Consider the following 21,760-nt stretch of genomic DNA (forward strand, 5'->3'; position numbering starts at 1 on the left):
ATATATATACATACATACATACACACACACATCTATATCTGTATATCTGTCTGTCTGTCTGTCTCTATATATATATACCCACTCTCACCCACTATCTCTCTCTCTCTCCCTCCTTCATGAAGTGATGCTGTCTGGATTTCATCTTAACCATTCTCACTGAATACCAGAGCAACATACCTGAGAAGTAGCTGTTATTTAAGTTTCACTGATTCTATGCAAGTTTCCCAAAATTTATCTTTGAAACGTCTGCTCGTGTTGCCACTCAAACTTTGGCTTATGTTTCGATAGTGCTATTTTCTGAGATTTGTTCAATTAATATTTATGTGAGAGAGAGAGAGAGAGAGAGAGAGAGAGAGAAAGTGAGTGTTTGTGTGTATGTGTGTGTCTTGTGCTTTGTTTTTGTTATTCCTCTCTCAGTAGTAATTATCTTCCATCTGTTTCTAACATAAGAAAACCTATTATTATGGAACTTTTATCTACTGAAATACTAAAATCTTGTGTGTTAAAAATATTATCATTCATTTGATAAGATTTTTGCAAAATAAATGTAAAAAGAAAGAAAAGAAAAGAAAAGAAAAGAAATTTGATTTATTAAATGCAAGCAGCTTGATATGGGTGGTCTTGTGCAGGTGGATTGGTAAGATGGTACCAGGGCTGTTTTTTTTTTTTTATGGTGGATGGATGCGTTGGTTGTTGAAAGCGTTAACATTTAAGATTATCTAAAGTAGACATTCAACCCCTCACAAAAAAAAAAAAAAAATTATAAAAAAGATGTTTGATGTCCCTTGATTCATGTTAATTTAAACAGAACTGTCTCCTTGTTTTGGCAGCCACTTAATTCCTCTGACCAAATGTGTATTTTTATATATGCATAGTCGGTTGTGCTCTCTTGAAGAAGATCACACACACAAATATGTCAAGATACAGGCATATTCCAGAGAGTATATCAAAATTGGTGGTAGTCTTAGTAAGGTGTTTTTCATCAAAGTGTTCAACAGATGTTCCCATACATACATATTGATTGTGCCAGTGCCAAGTAAAATACACTTGTGCTGATGCCACATAAGAACACCCATGCCAGTAGCATATAAAATGCACTCAGCACACCTTGTAAAGTGGTTGGCGGTAGGAAGGCCATGCCAAAAGAGACACTTGGAGCCTGGACAGCTCCTACCAAACCATCCAACCTATGCCAGCTTGGAAAATGGACATTAAACGACGATGATGATGATGATATATCTTTTATCTCTTCTTTGTTTCAGTCATGAGACTGTGGCCATGCTGGGGCACCACCTTGAAGAACTTTTAGTCGAATAAATTGTTCCCAGTCTTGTACTTATTCTATCTGTCTCTTTTGCTGAACTGCTAAGTTCTGGGGATGTAAACACATCAACATCGGTTGTCCAGCAGTGGTGGGGGACAAACAGAGCAGACACTAAAACATGCACACGCATATGAGTGCGCGCGCACACACACACACACACACACACACACACATGACAAGCTTCTTTGAGTTTCCATCTACCAAATCCACTCACAAGGCTTTGATTGGCTAGACTATAGTAGAAAACACTTACCCAAGGCGCCATGTTGAGGGACAGAACTCAGAACCATGTGGTTGGGAAGCAAATTTTTCACCACACAGCAATGTCTGCTTTGTCTATAAAGTGAAGGGCAGAGTCCTTAGTGAGCCAAGCCAGTATGCTCCTTTGGCTGTCCTGTTAGAACCATTGGGCCCCTTCTTTTAGGTGTATTCAGTCATTCATTGTAACTGATACATTAAAAGGCACTTCTTTCCCTGAAAACTTCAGTGGATTGGCAGAATTGTTAGAGTAGTGGACAAAATATCTTACAGTATTTATTCTGGCTCTTTACATTCTGAGTTCAAATCCCACTGAGGTCAACTTTAACCCTTCTTGGCTCAATAAAATGAGGTACCATTCAATTACTGGGGTTGATGGTATTGACTGGCCGATTGCTCTCAATATTGCTGGCCCTTGTGCCAATGAACTAGAACAATTGTTAGCACATTGGACAAAATGGTTAGCAGTATTTTTTCATGTTCTTTATGTTCAAATTCTTCTGAGTTGACTCTGTCTGTTATCTCTTTGAGGTTGATAAAAGAAGTACCAGTTAAGTACTGGGGTTGATGTAATGAACTTGCTCCCTCCCTGAAATTGCTGGCCTTGTGCTAAAATTTGAAACCATTATTATTAATGTTGTTCGACTTTTGCCTTTATTCCTTTCAGGTTAGATAAAATAACTACCAGTCATATACTGGGATCGATGTAACTGATTTGCCCCTTCTCTTAAAATTGCTGGCCTAGTGCCAAAAATTGAGTCAGTTATTATTAATATTGTTTTTATTATTTTCAGATGCCCTTTTGGCTGACCTGCAGTCTACAACCGCGCACATTTCGTCATTCCAGCAGCAACAGGCGGAACAGGAACAATACCAGAATCGGCGGCCAGACATAGTGAGTTCACAGTCGTCTCCGCGTACATCCACCCCATCACCTCTCCCCTCCCAGCTCACCGACCACAACGACACGTCACAGCTGAGGCGCAATGACAAAGTAAGTTAATCTTCTCATCCTCAACATTGAAATAGTGACCAAATGGACAGACAAGACCAGGAAGCTGTTTTGTGTGCGTGCGTGTGGAGAAATAAAGTACTTACCTGATTCTAGCTTCTTTGCAGCTGAGATAGAAATTTTGAGGTCTCAGACACCTTAAAAGTAATCATTACTGCTTGGGATTAAATTTTAGACCCTCAGATTGCTTAGAAAATAATCATCTCTGTTTGGGACTTAATTGTAGGGGTTTGGATGTCCTCAAAACTAGTCATCCTTGTTAGGATTGAATATTAGGGTCTCTGATGACCCTTTTGTATTTTACCTCTTTTGTTTTGCACCTTCACTCCCAAACTCTTCCCCCAATCCTTCCTCTATCCAGAGCTGCAACCCTCTGGAGGTCATTTCACTTGTCTGGGAATGCCTGTTATAGGCCATTAGCTATGAATACTGCTCCTCATCATTCTCTAAATTATAATAAAATAAAATTCACTTTGAAATTCAGAAAGAATTCCGACCCCAGTCATGTGACCCTGGGCTGTCTAATGACTGGCTTAATGTATGTAATGTCAAAACAAGCAAACACACACATGACAGGCTTCTTTCAGTTTCCATCTACCAACTCCACTAGCAAGGCTTTGGTTAGCCTGGGGCTTTAGTAGAAGGTACTTGAGGCACCACACTCTGTGATTAGGAAGTAAACTCAAAGCTGTGTAGCCAGAAAGCAAACTTCTTAGCTGCAGTCACACATGCACCTCTAAGGTTCCTTGTGGGTATTTAGTGGTGTTTATATGGACCTAGATTATAAATTCCTGGTTGTTTCATTTACTCACAATTGATTGACCCTGCAGATGTCCAGGTTGGTCACTGGTCACATCAACCTCACCAGTTTGGGTTTAGGCACTACCCTTCTTGTGCCAATGTTATTAAAAATCTGTAAAATAACAATAGTACCCAATCTAATAATTGCGTATCTTTCTTTCCTCTAAATCCAGGCTCATGGGTGTTCCAGTTTGAAACAGCACATTGCCCAAGAGAACTCCACTCACCATCACCACCATCACCATCATCATCATCATCAACAGCAGCAACAACAGCAGCATCATCACAGCTACAGCAGTGAAAGGACATCTAGTAGCAGTAGCAACAGTGGTGCCACCTATCACCAGGAGAGAAGCAGTGCTAGTTCGACCCTTTCTCAATCCAGTCTGCCAGGACTCAGTCCTGTAGGTTACAACAAACCAATTGGATCTGGTTCGGTGAGCAGCGGCAGCAACAGCAGTCTTGGTGCCAACGCCAGTTCACAGATGTCGTCGACAATCAACAGCAACTTGTCAGAGCTTGACCAGCTCTTGCAGGATTTGAACTCTGCTCATTTCCTGGATGAAGTCAATCGTAGAACCAACTGTGAGTCATTTCTCTTTTTGTTTTCTTCCAAAGAATTAAAATGACACAGCATGCATGTACGGTGCATATACACATTGTAAGCAGATTACACAAGTTCATATTAAGCTATCTCACACACACACACACACACGCACACGCACGCACACACACACACACACACACACACACACACACACACACAGAGGTTGGAAAGGAAGTCCTGTTGTATTTCAAGCTAGGAGAGAAACATAGTTGTTTGGTCATCATTGATATATTTAATCAAGATATTTCCTTCATTATTGACAACATAATCTCATTTACTGGGCAAAATTTTGATCTCTAAAATGTAAAGTTTTTCAAGTTTTGAAGCAAAGAAACACTTGATATAATTTTTAACCTCTTCACTGTTTTCCGTCTAAATAATGTTGCAATGATTTGAAAAGATCATTGTCAGATGGAGCAAGACAAGGAGAATAAGGAGGATGAGGCAAAACTTGCATATTTAGTGCCATAATCTTTTACTGTGTGAGTTTGGCAATATGTGGTCTTGTATTATCATGTAAGAACAACAGCTATTTACAGTTGAGCAATGATGGGTGCTTTTTCTGCAAATGTTGTGCAGTGCTTCCAATTGATGTCAACATTTCTCTGCATTAATTGTTTCTTTTTAGTTTAACACTCCATGATAGACTTCACTCTTCATGTTTCACTAAATACAGAGCATAACTTTTTAGGTGTAGTCCTGGTTTGGGGATATATTCTCCATTTTTCATTGGATGCTAGCCATTGTGGTTTTCATTGGATATGATTATAAAGAACACACTTTTCATCATTTGTGATGATTCTACTCAGAAAAGGCTCTGTAGTAAGTCTACTCTTCAATGACAAGCAGGGGGAAACTCTTTGGTTAATCTGAGATGCATTCAGATGATGAGGGACCCACTGACCAAGTTTAGACACTTTTTCTAGTTTATGAAAGTGTTTTATGATCGAACTGTTTTGCTAATTTTCCTGCAATTTGCTATGGATTTTCCTCATCTAAGGTTATCAGTTTAACATTGACAGAATTTGGTTATCCAGATTGGGGGGAATCTGTGAGAGAAAAATTTCCCAAACAAAACTGGTCTAATTACCATTGGCATTTTCTAGACATGCTACACATTTGAAACAGAAGCTTCATTTCCATTGTCAGAACAATTGTTTCTTGTTACTTCCATTACTGAAGAGCTTCATTTGAATTCATGCAGCATGTTTGAAATGGGCCTGATCTTATTTCATTTTAATTCTTTAGCACTTAAACCAGCCATGTCCAAATATTGCACCTGATTGTGATCAAACCTGCCAGATTTGGCCTCTCCCACATACTCTACAATGTCATTCTAGAAATAAACAATCACATTCATTAAAATTTTGAAGCTATGAGATAATGCACAATTAATTTAAAACTATGTGAATAAATAAGCATTACTTCTGACAGAGTAATTTGAATTCTAAAGGGCTAAATAGGTAAAATCTTTACAAGTTCAACTGCTTTGATTTAAAATAACCTATGCTATAAAGAAAGAAAGAAAAGAAAGAAAGAATAAAAAATATTAGAAATTTTAATATCACTGTTAAGTAATAAAAAAGTACCACCAAAGTGACTGTCAAAAATGTGACATGATTTCCTTTCCAACTTAATATATGTATCACACACACACACACACACACACACACACACACACAGAGTCATGTACTTACTAATATGCAAACATGCATCACATAGAAATAGTAACCAAATTTCCCTCAACTCACACTGTGTCATCTTAAAAAAAGAGGGAGTGTAAGTATTTTTAGATGCACTTTGTGAAATAGAAGTAGAAAGATGGGGTGGTCACCGAGGGAACAACTTTGATCAGAGTTCTGTTCAATCTAAGTCAACTATCATCATTGTCATCATCATCATCACCATCGTTATCATCATCTCATCAGTATTATCATCATCATCATCATAATCGTCATTGTTGTCACCATCATCACTACCACTAGTACTGTCATCGTCATCATTACCAATGTAAACAAATTTCTTAAACAAAAGCAACAAAATAAACTAAATATTATAATTTCTGATATATATATTTTTTTTATTTTCATTGATCATATTCTTTTTTTCTTTCTACAACTGCAGCTAATCAATCTCAGTTTGTTAATGGAAACTCCCAAAGGGTGGTCACATCTCCTGGCCAAGTTCCATCATCAACTGGTAGCCAATCTGTTCAACCCCCAGTTGCCCCAAAACCAAACCGTGTCGAAACCAACAACAGAGCTAATGTAGATGCCATGTTGCACGAACTGGACCATGGAGTCCCGCCCCCTCCCGTTGGGTAAGTTCTCTAAGCCACGCCCACCTTTGATTTCATTGGCTGGTTGTTGTTAGTGTCTGAATTCTTGTTTTTTTATTTTTGGTCTTGATATTTCTTTCTTTTTTTTGCTTTTCTTTTTCCATCTTTGCTAATGTCTGAGAATTCTTCAGGCTGTGTTCTCTTGAAAGTCAGGAATGATGCAGCCAATAGATCACCAGGGTTAAGGTGCCTCATGATGATAATTTCTTAAAGTGCCTAACTGAGGCACCTCAACATATCTACATGAGGTGCTTCATGATGGATATTTTTTAATATTTCATAATTATATTTTTTGTTTGTTCCACCACCATTTTTGTTTACACATTCAGTAAAATGAAAATCATTTATATACACTGCAGATATGGATGGGGTTTAGCTGGCTCTGTCACCCTTACATTTTCAAGCAGAAATTGAGTTGGGTGTATCAGTGCTTCCATAGATCTTTGTGTAATAATGTCTTGCTGTCTTGGGTAAATGCTTCATGACAGATAATCCACTTAAATCCATTTGGAGATTTGTTTTTTTTTTGTATTTTTGTATTATTTTTTTGTTTTTATGTCATTTAGTTATTAGTTAGTACCATCCAATTGTTTGGAGATCTTCTCTAGTGTTCTAGACGTGTGTGATTTGTAAAATTGATGTGATTGATGGATAACCTGAACATATGCGAATCAATGCCATCAGTGGAAAATTTGGATGAGAAGAAAAAAGAAAGGTCTGGGGTGTGTGTGTGTGTGCACGCGCGCGCACCTGCGTGCATGTACAATAAATAAATACATATATATATATATATATATATATATATATATATATATATATATATATATGTAAATAATATGTGGCAATTATTCGGTAGCCATGATAAAACTTTGAGTTTCGGATGTCGGGACGGAAATCCACACCATACCTTGTAGTGTGCCATTGAAAGCCCATAAACTGTATTTCAGCCACCTGATGTCATCAGCAGAGTATGGATGTAAATGCCACTGGAGTTACTTCAGGAATTCCTTTGGATCCATCAGGTCTATAAAATATGAGAGAAAGAAAATGAAATCCCTGAGACTCTTTATTATTCACTATGATCATTTTGACCCATCATGCACCTGTGTTTCATGGGTGAAATGCTGTACAAACACTTGTGGTGTATCAAAGGTGCAGATGTCTCATCAGGTCACAAGTCACCTGACAACACACATCTGCATATATATATATATATATATATATATATCAATCAACACAGAAAATTGGAAAAACTTTTTGGTATTATTTATTCCTCATTAAACATGCTTCTCATTACTAATAGTAGTTCTATAGGTATACATGTAGAAAGACATGTAAGACATCTCCTATTTGTAATTCTTTAGACTGGGAACTACAATAATGAGGATGCAGCTTGGATTGTAACCCTATCTACTTACTTTCTGCTCAAATATTATCTACTTCATTATACATTGCCCCCCCCCCACTTGTGTGTGTGTATGTATGTAGATTAGCAGCCATTACTCAGTTTCATTGTTACACAAATATATGTTTAATCATTCAGATCTTCATGTTGAGCAAGAGTAATGCTCATTGAGCTCATTAACTGCTAATCTACATAATATATTAACTGGTCTTTGCATACAAACTTGTATACATATATGTATGTTTCTACATATGTATATACCTGTGTGTGTATGTGCATATGTTTGTATGTACATGTGTATGTGGGTATGTATATATGTATGGACATACACATGTATATATGTATGTACATTCATTCATTTGTCCTTTTGGGTTTGCAATTATTTGTAATCTTCCTGTAAGAAGAGAGCTGATTTCTAACAAAGAGACAAAGCTCTATTGTTGAAATGTAGATAACAAAACAAACTCGCATAACCTAGTAGTGAGGGTATTAACCTAATGAGCATAAGATTATGGGTTTAATCCCTGGACGGGGCAGTGCATTATTTCACGTTACCCCAGTCTTCTCATCTGAAAATGAGTACCAGTCGAGTACTTGTGCAGGTCCCTCCCCTCTAGCTGTCACATCCAAAATGCTCCAGTAGGTCAAGGAGTTTTGAAAAATGTCAATAAAAGAAAAAGGGATTAGTGAGGCATTGATGCTGAGGTTTTTGTGTTGGCTTGAGTAAAATATGGGTATTAGTTGGGTTTGCTTTCAATTTTAGTTCCTTATAAAAATATGTAGTAGTGATGTTGTGGTGTTCATCCCTTAATAAAAAAAGAGTCCTTGTGTATGCATTTAATATCATGTATCTGTGTGAACTGTAGGGATCATTAGTTATGGGTCTATTGTATATTCAGTGTCGAGATTGAGAAAGGAGTGTCTGTACAACTTGGGCAGAACAAAATACTACATGGTATTCAAAGTATTAGTTTTTGAATTTTTCTTGCTGATGTTTGTGGTTTAAACACACACACACACACACACACATCATTATGTATATATATGTGCATATACATATATGTATGTATATAAATACACATATATGTACACATACACACATATCACCATCATCATCATTTAGTGTCCATTGCTCATGCTGGCATGGGTTGGATGGTTTGACCAGGGCTGGTAAGCTGAGGGGCTGCCTCAGCTTACCAGCCCTGTGACCAGACTCTAGTTTGATTTGGCATGGTTTCTATGGCTGGATACCCTTCCTAATGCCAACCACTCCAAGAGTGTAATAGGTGCTTTTACGTGCCACCGGCACGGGTGTCAGTTTGCATGGCACCAATATCTGTCACAACTACGATTTCACTTGGCTTGATGGATCTTCTTCTCAAGCATGTCACTTGTCATTGCCTCTATGAGGCCCAGTGTTCAAAAGGTGCTTTTTACGTGCCACTGGTACTAGTTATGCAACACCAGCATCGCCCACATTGCCACCATGAGGCCCAACACTTCAAAGGTGATTTTTACGCCCCACTGATATGGGTGTCAGTTACGTGACACCAACAATGACCACAGCTATGATTTCGCTTGGCTTGATGTGTCTTCTCAAGCACAGCATATTGCCAAAAATATCAGTCACTAGTCATTACCTACGTGAGGCCAAACATTTGAAGATCATGCTTCACCACCTCATCCCCTGTCTTCGTGGATCTCCCTCTTGCACAGCTTCCTTTCACTGGTAGAGATCAACACTTCTTCACACAACAGTCCACATCCATATGCACACACACACACACACAATCATATGTATACACATACATTCATACTCACACACATCCATAGATACATATACACACACAATATACTTTTCAATCAAAAGGCACAGGTTGATACAAAGGAAGAAAATACTTGCCCGGGTGCCTCACAGAGGGATTGAACACAACACCTCATGGTTGAGAAGCAAGCATTTTAACCACATAACCATCTTTGAGTTCATATGTTTTAAAAAATTTCTACATTTCAGTTCTGTTATATAACAAACTGTTCGTTTCATTGCATCCTCCTTTTAATTTTTGTCTGTAGATTCAATAGATTTAATTTATTTCTGAGATAAGAAATGATCATTATTATACATTGATCTATTCAAACTGGCTTCCTTGTCCTCATCTTTGTTTTTTGTTTTTTGTTATGGTGGCAACATTTCAGCTATTGTATTCTCCAGCTTTCATCAGGTGCCATATTCAGTAACATTCCAAGAATTTCAAACCAAATCCTTAATTAGTCATTGTGTTACCATATTTCTGTTGAAACCTTTGTTTCAACTAATTTGGAAAATAATGAAGAATTTATCAAAATAACTCTGTTGCTATGAAGCTGGTATTTAGAACATAAATTAACATGAAATTTTGATGGAAGGTCTTAATGTTGATCTTTTTAAAATAGGAAATTTGTTTCATAGAATTAGGGGTAGTTTTCAGATGGATTGGTACCAGAAGAGTTAACCCTTTTGTTACCATATTTCTGTTGAAATAAACTACGTTTGTTTCTGTTAATTTTGAGAATAATTAAGAATTTAGTGAAATAACTTTGTTAATTTAAGTTCCAGATACAATATTAACGATTTAGTATTTTGCTAGAAGGTTTTAATTTGGATATCTTTAATACAGGAAGTTTTTATCAGAGATCCAGAGTGGCCTCATATGAGTTGGTATGGTATTAAAAGGGTTCAATCTATAGATATCTGAAGAAGATAGAAGTGGAACAACAGCTGAAACATTGTTGGGGACAATATTTTGCCAGATGAGGACATAATCTGAATACATCAATGTATGATAATGCATTTTTTAGTTTAGTTTTTGTTAAATTTTTGCTATATTTATTGTTGCTTTCCATTATTGAATATTGCTTGGCTTTTAAACTAATGTATTTTATGAATTTATACAGTGGAATTAAGTGTCTCTTTCCAGAACACATCATATGTATAGTGTTAGTAAATGTTTGCTAAGCATCATCATCAGAGAGCAATCACTATATTGAAACAATGGTGACAATGATTATTTCTCTCTCTTTCTCTCTCTCATTTATTCTTAATAAGTTCTGGCAGATTCAAACATGAATAGGCTAATCATTGTTGTATTTTGTCAGTGGAAAACGCTTCACTTTTATGAAAAATATGTGTTTATAATACACTCGCTTCATTTGCATAAAGGATTCTGGTACAGCTGGTGTTTCAACATTGTTGTGTCTTGTCAGCCAGAAGCACACTCAGACTAATGAATCTAACAAAAGCCAATGGTCTTGTTATAATTTCAGTGAGCATTTTCTTTGCAGATCCATACTGATACTGCTAACTGATAACAAAGCAAGAAGTTCACTGTTCCCAGTGCATATAACAATTTATTTCACGCACGCACACGCACGCACACACACACACACACACACACACACACACACACTATCATTATCATTATCATTTGACGTCTATCTTCCATGCTGGCATTGGTGGGACACTTTGACCGGATCCTTTCAGTTAGAGGATTGTGTCATGTTCCAGTACTTGTTTTGGCATGATTTCTACAACTGGATACTGTTCTTAATGTAATATGTATGTGCGTGTGTGTGTGTGTGTGTGTGTGTGTTATCATCATTTTACATCAGCTCTTCATTCTGGTATGGGTTTGATAGATCATTGTGGTCTATGTCAATGCCTGTTTGGAGTTACTGCTCTTCTGGCTGGATTGGTGGGCTATGTCTTGGTATGGCTTCAAAGCTGGATGCCTTTCCTTGCACCAACCACTTTACAGAATGTATTGGATGTGTCTTATTGTGACACCAGCACTAGAGAGGCTGCCTTCTTCTGTGCAAGATTAGGAAGTCCTGTCTATGTTGTCCCAGTTCTTTCAGAGCAAATATGACAGGAAGAGAGAATGGTGGGCAAGACTGAAAGGAGAATGAGTGGTGAGAAAGAAAACTGTGTTGTAGGAAGAGGATGGTAGGGAGAAGAAGAAATGGAAAAGAGACAGTGTGAGCAATATTTTAGTTACTGGTGAGGAACTCATAACATGGGTAGCATGATGGGGTAACAATTAAAATGGGAGATGGTAAAAGAGCATGTGTGATGGATAATGATAGAGATGGGCAATGGTAATTGAAAGTGGTAAATGCCAAAGAAGAGAGGTATGGACGAGAAAGTGATGATTAGAGCTGAATATGGGTGGTAGTAGGATGTACTAGATATGAACAGATTTGATGCCCTTGTTACCCAAGTATTGTAATAGAAGTGAGGAAGAATAATAGAGAGATAATAGTAGGTGGAAGCAAGATTGTTATAAAGGATGGTGGTGGCAGGAATGAATACTAACAGATCAGTTACCATTCCTCTTTAAACAGACAACAATAATACATTGAATACGAGATGTGCCATCACAGTCACCATTTTGGCAGGTTTGCACTGATGGCTGGTCTTCTATAGCACCACATATTACTACTTGTTACAGTCCTTTGTCATTTTATGTGGGTCAGCTTTTTGAGATCCCTTTTCACCACCTTGTCACATGTCTTCTTAGGGCTCTCTTTTGGACAGTGTGTGTAAAGTGGTTGGTTACAGGAACACTACCCAACTGTTCAACTCCTATTTAAAACACATGCCATACACTATATCAAAGATTGATGCTGTGTGTGTGTGTGTGTGTGTGTGTGTGTGTGTGTGTGTGTGTGTGTGTGTGTGTGTGTGTCGGATATTACAAGTAACATGACACGTGGCAAGACAATTCCAACCCATGCCAGCATGGAAAAACAGAGATAAAATGATGATAATAATGATTATATATACAATCTTACATACACAGAAAAATATATACATGCACACAGATACACATAATGCTAGTAAAACAGCAACATAAATATTGCAAGGAATGTTTTCGCAAACTTTGTTTGATTGACTGGAGGTAGGGAGGGAGGGAGAGAGAGAGAGATAATCGACTCATATTATTATTCTATGTTATCTTTCTTTATACATTATGAAACCCAAAAGGAATCTGTATATTTTGGCAGCACTGTTTCATTAATGTATTTACTAAGATAGTTATGGCTAGCCATTGTATGTCATAGTAACAAGTTTATTTATCATTTTAATAATAATCATAATAATTATTATTAGGAGTAAAAGTATTAGTTTTGTTTTTGTGAAAAACTTAGATAAATTTCTCAGTTTGCAGTAGGTTAAGAATCTAACATAGCAAAGCAATAAGAACTTCAAGGTTATATTTTCAATCTGTGATAATTCCAGTACCAGTGAACCAATGAACAACCAAATGACTGCTCTACTGACCGAGGAAGATATCCAAATTTTCAGAGTACTAATGGTTAACTTGTTAATTAGTTAACACTTGTTAACTAGCTGTGTTTAAGAAAATATACAGTGCAGAGATAGGAAATAAAATGTATATCAAAATGGATGGATAGATACATACATAGATACACTTGTATGTATATCTATGTATATACACTGGGTCTATGCATACACACTGGGTATAAATATTTTGTAAAAAAGAACAAGAATATTTAGTAAAAATGTAATGTGTGAGATTTGTGTATATAGTGTGTGTGTGTGTGTGTGTGTGTGTGTGTGTGTGTGGTAAATAGGTTTACAATGCATGCATGTGTGTATGTGTTATGTAAACTTGTGCCTGAAGTTTTGTTTCACAGATACTCTTTAAGAACAGACATGAACACATCCATGTATATGCACTTACACATGTATACTCTTTAAAACATACACATTGGCACATTTATACAGGCACACTCTTTGATACACATGCACTTAGATATACAACATACTTCATATGCACACTGAGACATACCCACATACACCATAACCAGTTGGTCATGAGCCTTCACTAAGGCATACTACAACCCCAAGCAGTGTCTGGTGATGCTCAAGTATTGTGCCTCAGTAGCACTAGCCATTAATATGAAGATTTTACACACACATCTTTCTATCTATGTCTCCTCCCATACATATTCACACTGACTGATACACCTATCAATGTAAATTGGAAGCTAATATTTTAAACTATCTCTGCTGTCTGTACCTCTAAGCAGACACCATTGTAAGCCTTTTTAAATAGTTCTCTAAGTGAAGACAAAGATTTTTGAGTAGTAACAAAAATAGACAAAGAATTAATTGAAGTGTAAATGAGAGGAGTTTCTTGAGGTGAAATTCATGCTGTGCTCCAACCAGAATTAAATCCACCATGAAGTTTCTAAGATCATTCAGAAGTTGTTTTCAATGAAGTATGTCTTTGTATGTGTTTGGTCAACCATACCTATACATATATAAATGGATCAGGTAAAATGGATGGATAACTGGCCCGAGGAATCCCTCAAAATATACATTATTAGGAACTGAGACACCAGTATTGTTTTGATAGATGTCCTTATGTTATTTAATGTTGCTGCGATTTGTTCCAACATTCTATGATTTAAGTATTGAGGGGAAAATCTGCATCCACTTAATGCAAAAGAACAGTGCAATAGAATATGATTGTTGTCTGCTTTGAGCCAGTTTCCAAACTCTGTCATTCATCACTTTCCTTTCTATCTATCTCTGTCTCCTCCCATATGTGTGTGTGTGTGTGTGTGTGTGTGTGTGTGTGTGTGTGTGTGTCATTTTCTATCCCTCTTTATTCCATTTGTCTAGAAAGATAGACAGACAAAAAAAGAAAAATAGAAAGAGACAGTGAGGGAGGAGGGGGAAGAAAGATGGTTTGATGTCATGCAACTGTAACACTAATCATCATCACTACCAATCTCTTCTCTCTCTCTCTCTATGTTCCTCTCTTTTATTCTCTCTCTCTCTCTCTCTCTCTCTCTCTCTCTCTCTCATTGTAGTGGTGTTTAGAGTGAATGAAATTTCTGTAGAAATGAGCTACAAGAGTTGGTGTTTTGACATTCCTGACAAACTGGAATGGTAATAATATATATTTAAACAGGATGTATCTGTTTGAAGAAGCTGGAAACACAAAAATGCTTGTACACACACACACACACACACAAACACACATTTCATGCCCATTCAGTCAATGCTAGCATGAAAAATAGATATGAAAATGATATTGTATGTATGTGTTTTTATGTAGCCAACCATCCAATACACACATATTGCATATAATATCCATTATGCCCACACATTTATGTAATATATATGGAATGTATATTATATGCAATGTGTATATGTATGTATGTATGGATGGTTATGTAAGCATGCATATATATATATATATAAGAAGCAAATTCCAGTTTTAAAGAATTATTTCAATCATTCTGATTCTTTAATTCTGTCATAGTTATTGTTAATACTTTTGTTTTTACACACACACACACACACACACACATGTATACACGCACACACACATGCCACATGTTTATACATTGGTATACAAACACTTATAATAAACATTGTACATATAGAGATAAATAATACATTTAATACTTCTGTTCATTTCTCGTTCATCTTCATGTTTAAGTTAAAAAAATTATTAGACCAATAATAATGAGGTGGAAAGGTTATATTATATTATTCTTGTGAAAAGCTAGAAAAAAAAAAAGAAACCTTGTAGATCTTATAATCCGTTCACATGTTCAGCTTATTGCTGACTTTGTTTTTCTAAGGTTACTCTTTGTTCCACCCTCAAGTTTGCATGAAACAAAGCAAGTTAACAATAGATCACTGCCACCTGAAGGAACAAACATTTGTTCATCATGAAATAGATATCTGAAGAGACACATGTCTATACACAGTACCAATTATCATGATTCTGCATAGCATTTAACTGAGAAGAGACGTTTATGTATAAGTCATAATTAAAGCTGCCAATCATCAGATGTGTTAAAATGTTATCTTCACATATTAGCTCATTAAAAAGAAACAGTTGTATTCGTTATTGAACCAACATCCATGATAGGTCTATTCATTTACTCATCCATATCCAGAGCATTCAAAATACCATCTGGCTGTCATATATCACACATTCAGTTCCAAAGATATATGTATTGCCTGGCCTGGTCTCTTAGATCATTCCATTAGTAGTGCTGTTTATTATTATTATTATTTTTTTTCCTTTATTTCTGGACAATCAATCCCTTTATATAATATGTACATATAAATATTTTTTAATGTAGGTTTCATAATTACAGACAGGAAAAATAGAACTCAGAACATTGAGTATATATATATTTTTTAATTTTTAATCCACAGAAATTATAATTCAAGGGCCAAGAGCTTCATATGTGGCACTTAAGAAATTGGTTTGAAACCAATCGGATAAGTCCCATGTATGAAATTCTCAGTCCTTGAATTTTTTTGTACTTTCTGCTGATTAAAAAATAAAAAAAAATTAATATATACCATATTTACTCATGTATAAGTCGCACTATGTTTAACTTGATTTTACCTGAAAAATCTGGGATGTGACTTAATACGCAGGGCAAATTTTGAAAATGAAGAGAAAAAAATTTTGTACCTAGATTTAACACAAAATTAGGGTTTGCAACTTATACATGGGGCAAAGCTGATATCAAGTCTGAAATGATGGGAAAAAATTTTTTTATATCACTAAATTAGGGGTGCGAGTTATACACAAATGTGGCTCATGCACAAGTGCAACTCATGCACAAGTGTGACTCGTACACAAGTGCGACTCGTACACGAGTAACTGTGGTGTATTTATTTAATTTGAATTTTTATTTATTTTTTGCTCTTCTTTTCCCTTTTATTTTAAATTTATTTTAAAGCTCTCCTCGTTCCTCCCATCTCCATCCATTCTGTTATAATATATAATGCAGCCTCTGTTGCTTTGTTACTATACAGTGCGTCTGTGGGTGCGTTACCCCCACTCAATGTTACTCTACCACCACTCACTAAGGCCTATGGAGAACCGATCACACCGCCATTCCCTGTGCCCCCTACGGGACCAGGCAACTTCTATGAGGATGCCCTCTATGATGACCCACAGGAGTTTAAGTCTTCCGCCAACACCACCGTCGTCACCGGCAGCAGCAGTTCAGGGTCCAGCAGCAACGCTGGCGTGCAGATGATGTCACACAGGTTGGGTAACTTAGTACACCTTTCCCTACAGTCCCCCCACCCCCACCCTCACCTGATCATCTCCTCTGCCACTTTCGAAAAGCATAAATTTAAACATATGCATGCACACAGATATATACATTTACACACACATACACACATACATACAAACATATACATGCATATATACATATATTTATACACACACGCACATATACTACATATACACACATATATATACACATGCACATATATATGTACATATAGACACACACACACACACACACACACACATGTATATATGTTTATACATACATTTTCAGACACACACTCATGCTACGACCCTGGTTTATCCTCCCTAATTTTTACCTCCCTCCGCCTATACCCCTTCCGTTTTACACAATTAACAACAAATCCATTTTTTGCATCAGCCACACCACCACCACCGCTGTCCATTCCCCAGCACACCCCCACCCTTGCTCTTGCATTTCATTGCCATCATCTGCGAATTGGCTACTTTAGATAATCATCCGTGCGTTTGTCTGATAGGCTTTCTTCATGTACTACTTGGTAGCTGATCTTTAGCTGTCTCTAGAACAATCTATTTGCCACAGCTAGTGGACGCATTACCATCTTGCATCCAGTTCTAGTGGTATGAGGGTTGTAGGCTTTTAGTTTGTCTTGGTATTCAGCTGGTAATTTTGTATGTTTACCTTCTTTCTAGTTATTTAGTATACTGAGCTAGTTCATGAACATGGATATGCTATAAAGTTGCATTGTACAAGCAAATAATAATAATAATAGTAATAATAATAATAATCATTATAAATAATAATAATAATGGTTTCAAATTTTGGCACAAGGTCAGCAATTTCAGGGGAAGTGGTAAGTTGATTATATTGACAGCCCAGTGTTCAGTTGGTACTTATTTTATTGACTGTGAAAGGATGAAAGGTAAAGTCGATCTTGGATCTTGGTAGACTTTTTAACTCAGAATGTAAAGCTGGAAGACGTGCTGCTAAGCATTTTTGTCTGATATGCTAATGAATCTGCCAGCTTTCACCTTAATTAATAATAACAATATTGACAACAATAGTCATAATATCAAAGGATGGAGAAGATGAGGGTGACGACGAAGATGATGGTAAAGAGTTAATAATCAATTTCAAAGGATGACAGTATTTCTGTATGAAATGGAGAAAGCATCCAAATGTAAAACTGTGCAAACAACCCAGAATGCAATGGTTGAAAACAGGAAACAATTCCTTGTAGTAATATGTCTTGGGGAATGGTAGTGAGAAGTGGCCTTGCACCACTAACAAGAATGAAACAATAATTTGAAGAGCATCACCAACAATAAAAGAACAATGTGAAGAATATGAAGGAAGGAAATGAGGAAAATATTTGGAACCATATATAAGGTGATGGTTGGGGCTGCAAGAGGGTTAGTTTTTGGGAGTTTTTTACAAAGTAATTTTAATATTTTAATTATATATTTGCTATTATATTTTAAGTCTTTCTGCTTCTTCTACCATTTTCTAGCTTGTTCTATAACCTATCTCCCCCAGCCCTTCATGACATCTTTTTTTTTTTTTTTCTTACTAAACAAAATTTGACCCAAAGAGTGCAAAAACTAGTGCAAAATCTGTGCATGGGATTGTTTCTTTGGATGTTTCTGCAAAGAAACATTTTTGGTTTGTTCTAGAATATCCTAGCTGCTGCTACTGAAAGCAAAATAAAAAAATAATAAAACACCCAACCCATCTCTCCAATGAAGCTTGTTATTAAAACCCATTTAGAAAAACAATTGCAAGTAAACAAATAACAACAACAACAATAATAATAATAATAATAATAATAATAATAATAATAACGACTGCCTGAATAGTACTAACATATCGTTTAGTTTTGGGTAAATGAAGCAACTGTAGGTATTTACCTGTTTATTGTTTTGTTTTTTTTTGTTTTGTTTTTCCTTGTTTTCTTTTGTTTTTCTCTGTTAATAATTATAGTATATATTTTCATGAATAATAATTAAATATATACTCTGCTTTCTGTTTGTTTTTATGTTAATTAAAATGAAAGTAATGCCAGCTATACCTAATACACACACATACACACACACACTGTTTATGTAAGTGATCTTGGATATTCCAGTTATATAGAGGAATGTTCATATGGATGGCATTAATGATTATTGTATGAGTGTTGTCTTTCAAGTTGTAGATATTAATGTTGTTATATAGGGTGATATATTGTTATATATGTGATATGGGAATGATACTAGCATTTATATGTGGATGGTGCTACTTTTTTTGGGGTGGTGTATGAATGATATTAATATATGGGTGATGTGAATGTTTATATGTGATTATTATTAATGTTTATATGTAGGGGATATTAACATTTTTATGTATGTTATATCAGTTTTAATATGTCTGATGCTAATGTTTATATGCAGATAATATTAATGTAAATATATGAGTGATGTTAATGTTCACATGTAGGTAATATTAATTTTAATATGGAGCTGATAGTTATGTTTATCTGGGTGTGATATTGTTTATATGTGGGTAATATTAACAGTTAATGTGGGTGCTATTAACATTAATATAATAGTAATATTAACATGGTGATATTTAATATGTACATGATACTAATGTTAATCTGTGGGTAATATTAACATTTAATACATGAATAATATTAATGTTAATATGTAAATGATATTAATGTTAATATGCTACTGATATTGATGTTTATATGTGGACGATATTAATGTTTACATGGATAGTATTAACTTGAATATGCAAGTGATATAACTGTTATTATATGAAACCACTTTGTTACCACATATGTGATATTTGTATATGGTAATATTAGTATTGTTGTTTAATGAAGGGATATGTAATGTTTATTATATAGGGGCATATCAAACATTATGGAAGGGATCAGCATTAATAATTTAACCACAGTGTTTATTTTCTTCATCTTTCACCCATTGTGAAAAATGGGGTGTGTGTGAGTTTTCATAAAATCAACCAATCAATGAAAATAATTAAACCCTCTCCACCACTTTCCTATTGGCATTATGGACCTTGTACCTATGTTAGGGACCCTTTAAAATCCAAAAGATGGGGAGTGGTGTGAGTAGAGGAAAATCTAAAACCGAACAAAAACAAAGAAAAATGTAGAAAAATTCATTTATTTTCATTTATTCATTTATTATTTTTTTTATTGATTATTAATTTTCATTTTGAATTTGTATGTACATCCATGCATGTGTGAATTAATTTTCAATTTATATATTTCTTTAATTACCAGTAACTAATTAAATTACATTTTTGCTTCCTTTTACATAATTTGTCACTAAAATCCATTTTCAAGAATTCAAATATAATTTTTTGCATATTTTGATTATTTTCATATTTATAACTTTATATTTAAATTTTTTTTTCAGTCTGGTAAGGTTTTATTTTGTGTGTGTGCGTTTTATTTATAAAAAATTTTCCTTTTGTCATTTTTCTTTTTCTTTTTTTAGTCTTTTGAAATTTAAAATTTTTTCACAATTTTCTTGTGACCTTTCCTCAAATTATAGATTGTGTGTGTGTGTGTGTGTGTGTGTGTGTGTGTATGCACATATATATATATATATATATATATATATATATATATATATATATATAGTGTATAATATTTTAAACTTCGTCTTGACTGGGACTTTACAATTAAATTTGAATCTTCTCTCAGTATTCATTCATTTATCAGTAAATGCTCTGTTGTTACTCATAAGCTAGCTTTAAAATATTACCCTCATTTTAACACACACATACACATATATTGTTTTATGTTCAGTTATGATAAAACCATTTTACATTCATCTGAAGGGTTACTCTATACAGTCTGATGATTGCTTAACTGGCCAAAATTTTGAAATCACTGTCAACAACATTTTTGCATAAGAATAATATATATAAACAGGGTAAGATATTTGAGGACGGAAAATAAACATACTTTGAATTTTGGCTGTTGGAATGTGCGCACACTTCTTGATAATTTCAACAAGAAGCCAGAAAGGCATATTGCACTTATTGCATGTGAGCTTAAGAAATATTCCCCTGATATAGTTGTGCTCTGTGAAACTCATCTCTTTGGTGAGGGTTAAGTAAATGAACCTACTTATAGATATACTATCTTTTGGAGAGGCCTACCTAAGAGTTTGTGTAGAGAATCTGATGTTGGGTTTGCTCTCAAGAATACAATAGTATCCTCCATTGCAGAGCTTCCAAGTGGTATATCTAAATGGATCATGTCATGCCATATTAAACTGACAAAAGGTAGGTTTCTTATCGTTGTCAGTATTTATGCACCAACAATGTTCCATTCTGATGAAACTGTAGAACAGTTTTATGATGATCTAGCACAATTATTGAAGAACATACCAATTTCTGACAAGCTGATCATATTGGGAGATTTCAATGCAAGAGTTGGAAAGGACTATGTTTCATGGCCTGTTTTAGGTCGACATGGGATTGGGAAATGCAATAATAATGGAGTAGCTCTTTTGACGTTTTGTACTGAGAATAATCTGGTTGTCACCAACACTCTATTTCAGCAGAAAAATAAATATAACACCACCTGGATGCACCCAAGATCTAAGCACTGGCATCTCATAGATTATATTCTTATCAGAAAGCGTGATATGAAAGACGTTTCTAGTGTTTGGGCCATGAGGGGAGCAGTGAGCTAGACTGACCATCATCTAGTGCAGGGAAAAATACATTTTTCAATATTGCCTAAAAATTGACAGTCTTGTCCTAAGGTACCCAAAAAGTTAAATGTTGCAAACTTTAAATTATCTAGCAACTTGCAAAGATTCTATGATGCTATAGAAAGTATCAATCTTGACCCAAACAATCTTTCTGAAGATTTCAAAACAAAA

The 21,760-nt window shown here is 35.3% G+C and overlaps 1 protein-coding gene across 2 annotated transcripts in view; it reads left to right on the top strand.

Annotated features, from left to right (window-relative positions):
• The window catches only part of LOC106874417 (PDZ and LIM domain protein Zasp), a 389,352-nt gene that overhangs the window by 243,290 nt on the left and 124,302 nt on the right, over positions 1-21,760 (top strand). The window contains exons 2-5 of one of the 2 annotated variants that reach the window (XM_052976751.1): positions 2,377-2,477; positions 3,569-3,980; positions 6,127-6,322; positions 16,606-16,842. In XM_052976751.1, coding sequence (XP_052832711.1) covers positions 2,377-2,477; positions 3,569-3,980; positions 6,127-6,322; positions 16,606-16,842 — 946 coding nt within the window. Of the gene's footprint in view, positions 1-2,376; positions 2,577-3,568; positions 3,981-6,126; positions 6,323-16,605; positions 16,843-21,760 lie in introns of both variants that reach the window. The other variant, XM_052976750.1, reaches the window with a different exon arrangement.

This window comes from Octopus bimaculoides, chromosome 25 (assembly GCF_001194135.2).
Source record: "Octopus bimaculoides isolate UCB-OBI-ISO-001 chromosome 25, ASM119413v2, whole genome shotgun sequence".
Lineage (NCBI taxonomy): Eukaryota > Metazoa > Mollusca > Cephalopoda > Octopoda > Octopodidae > Octopus > Octopus bimaculoides.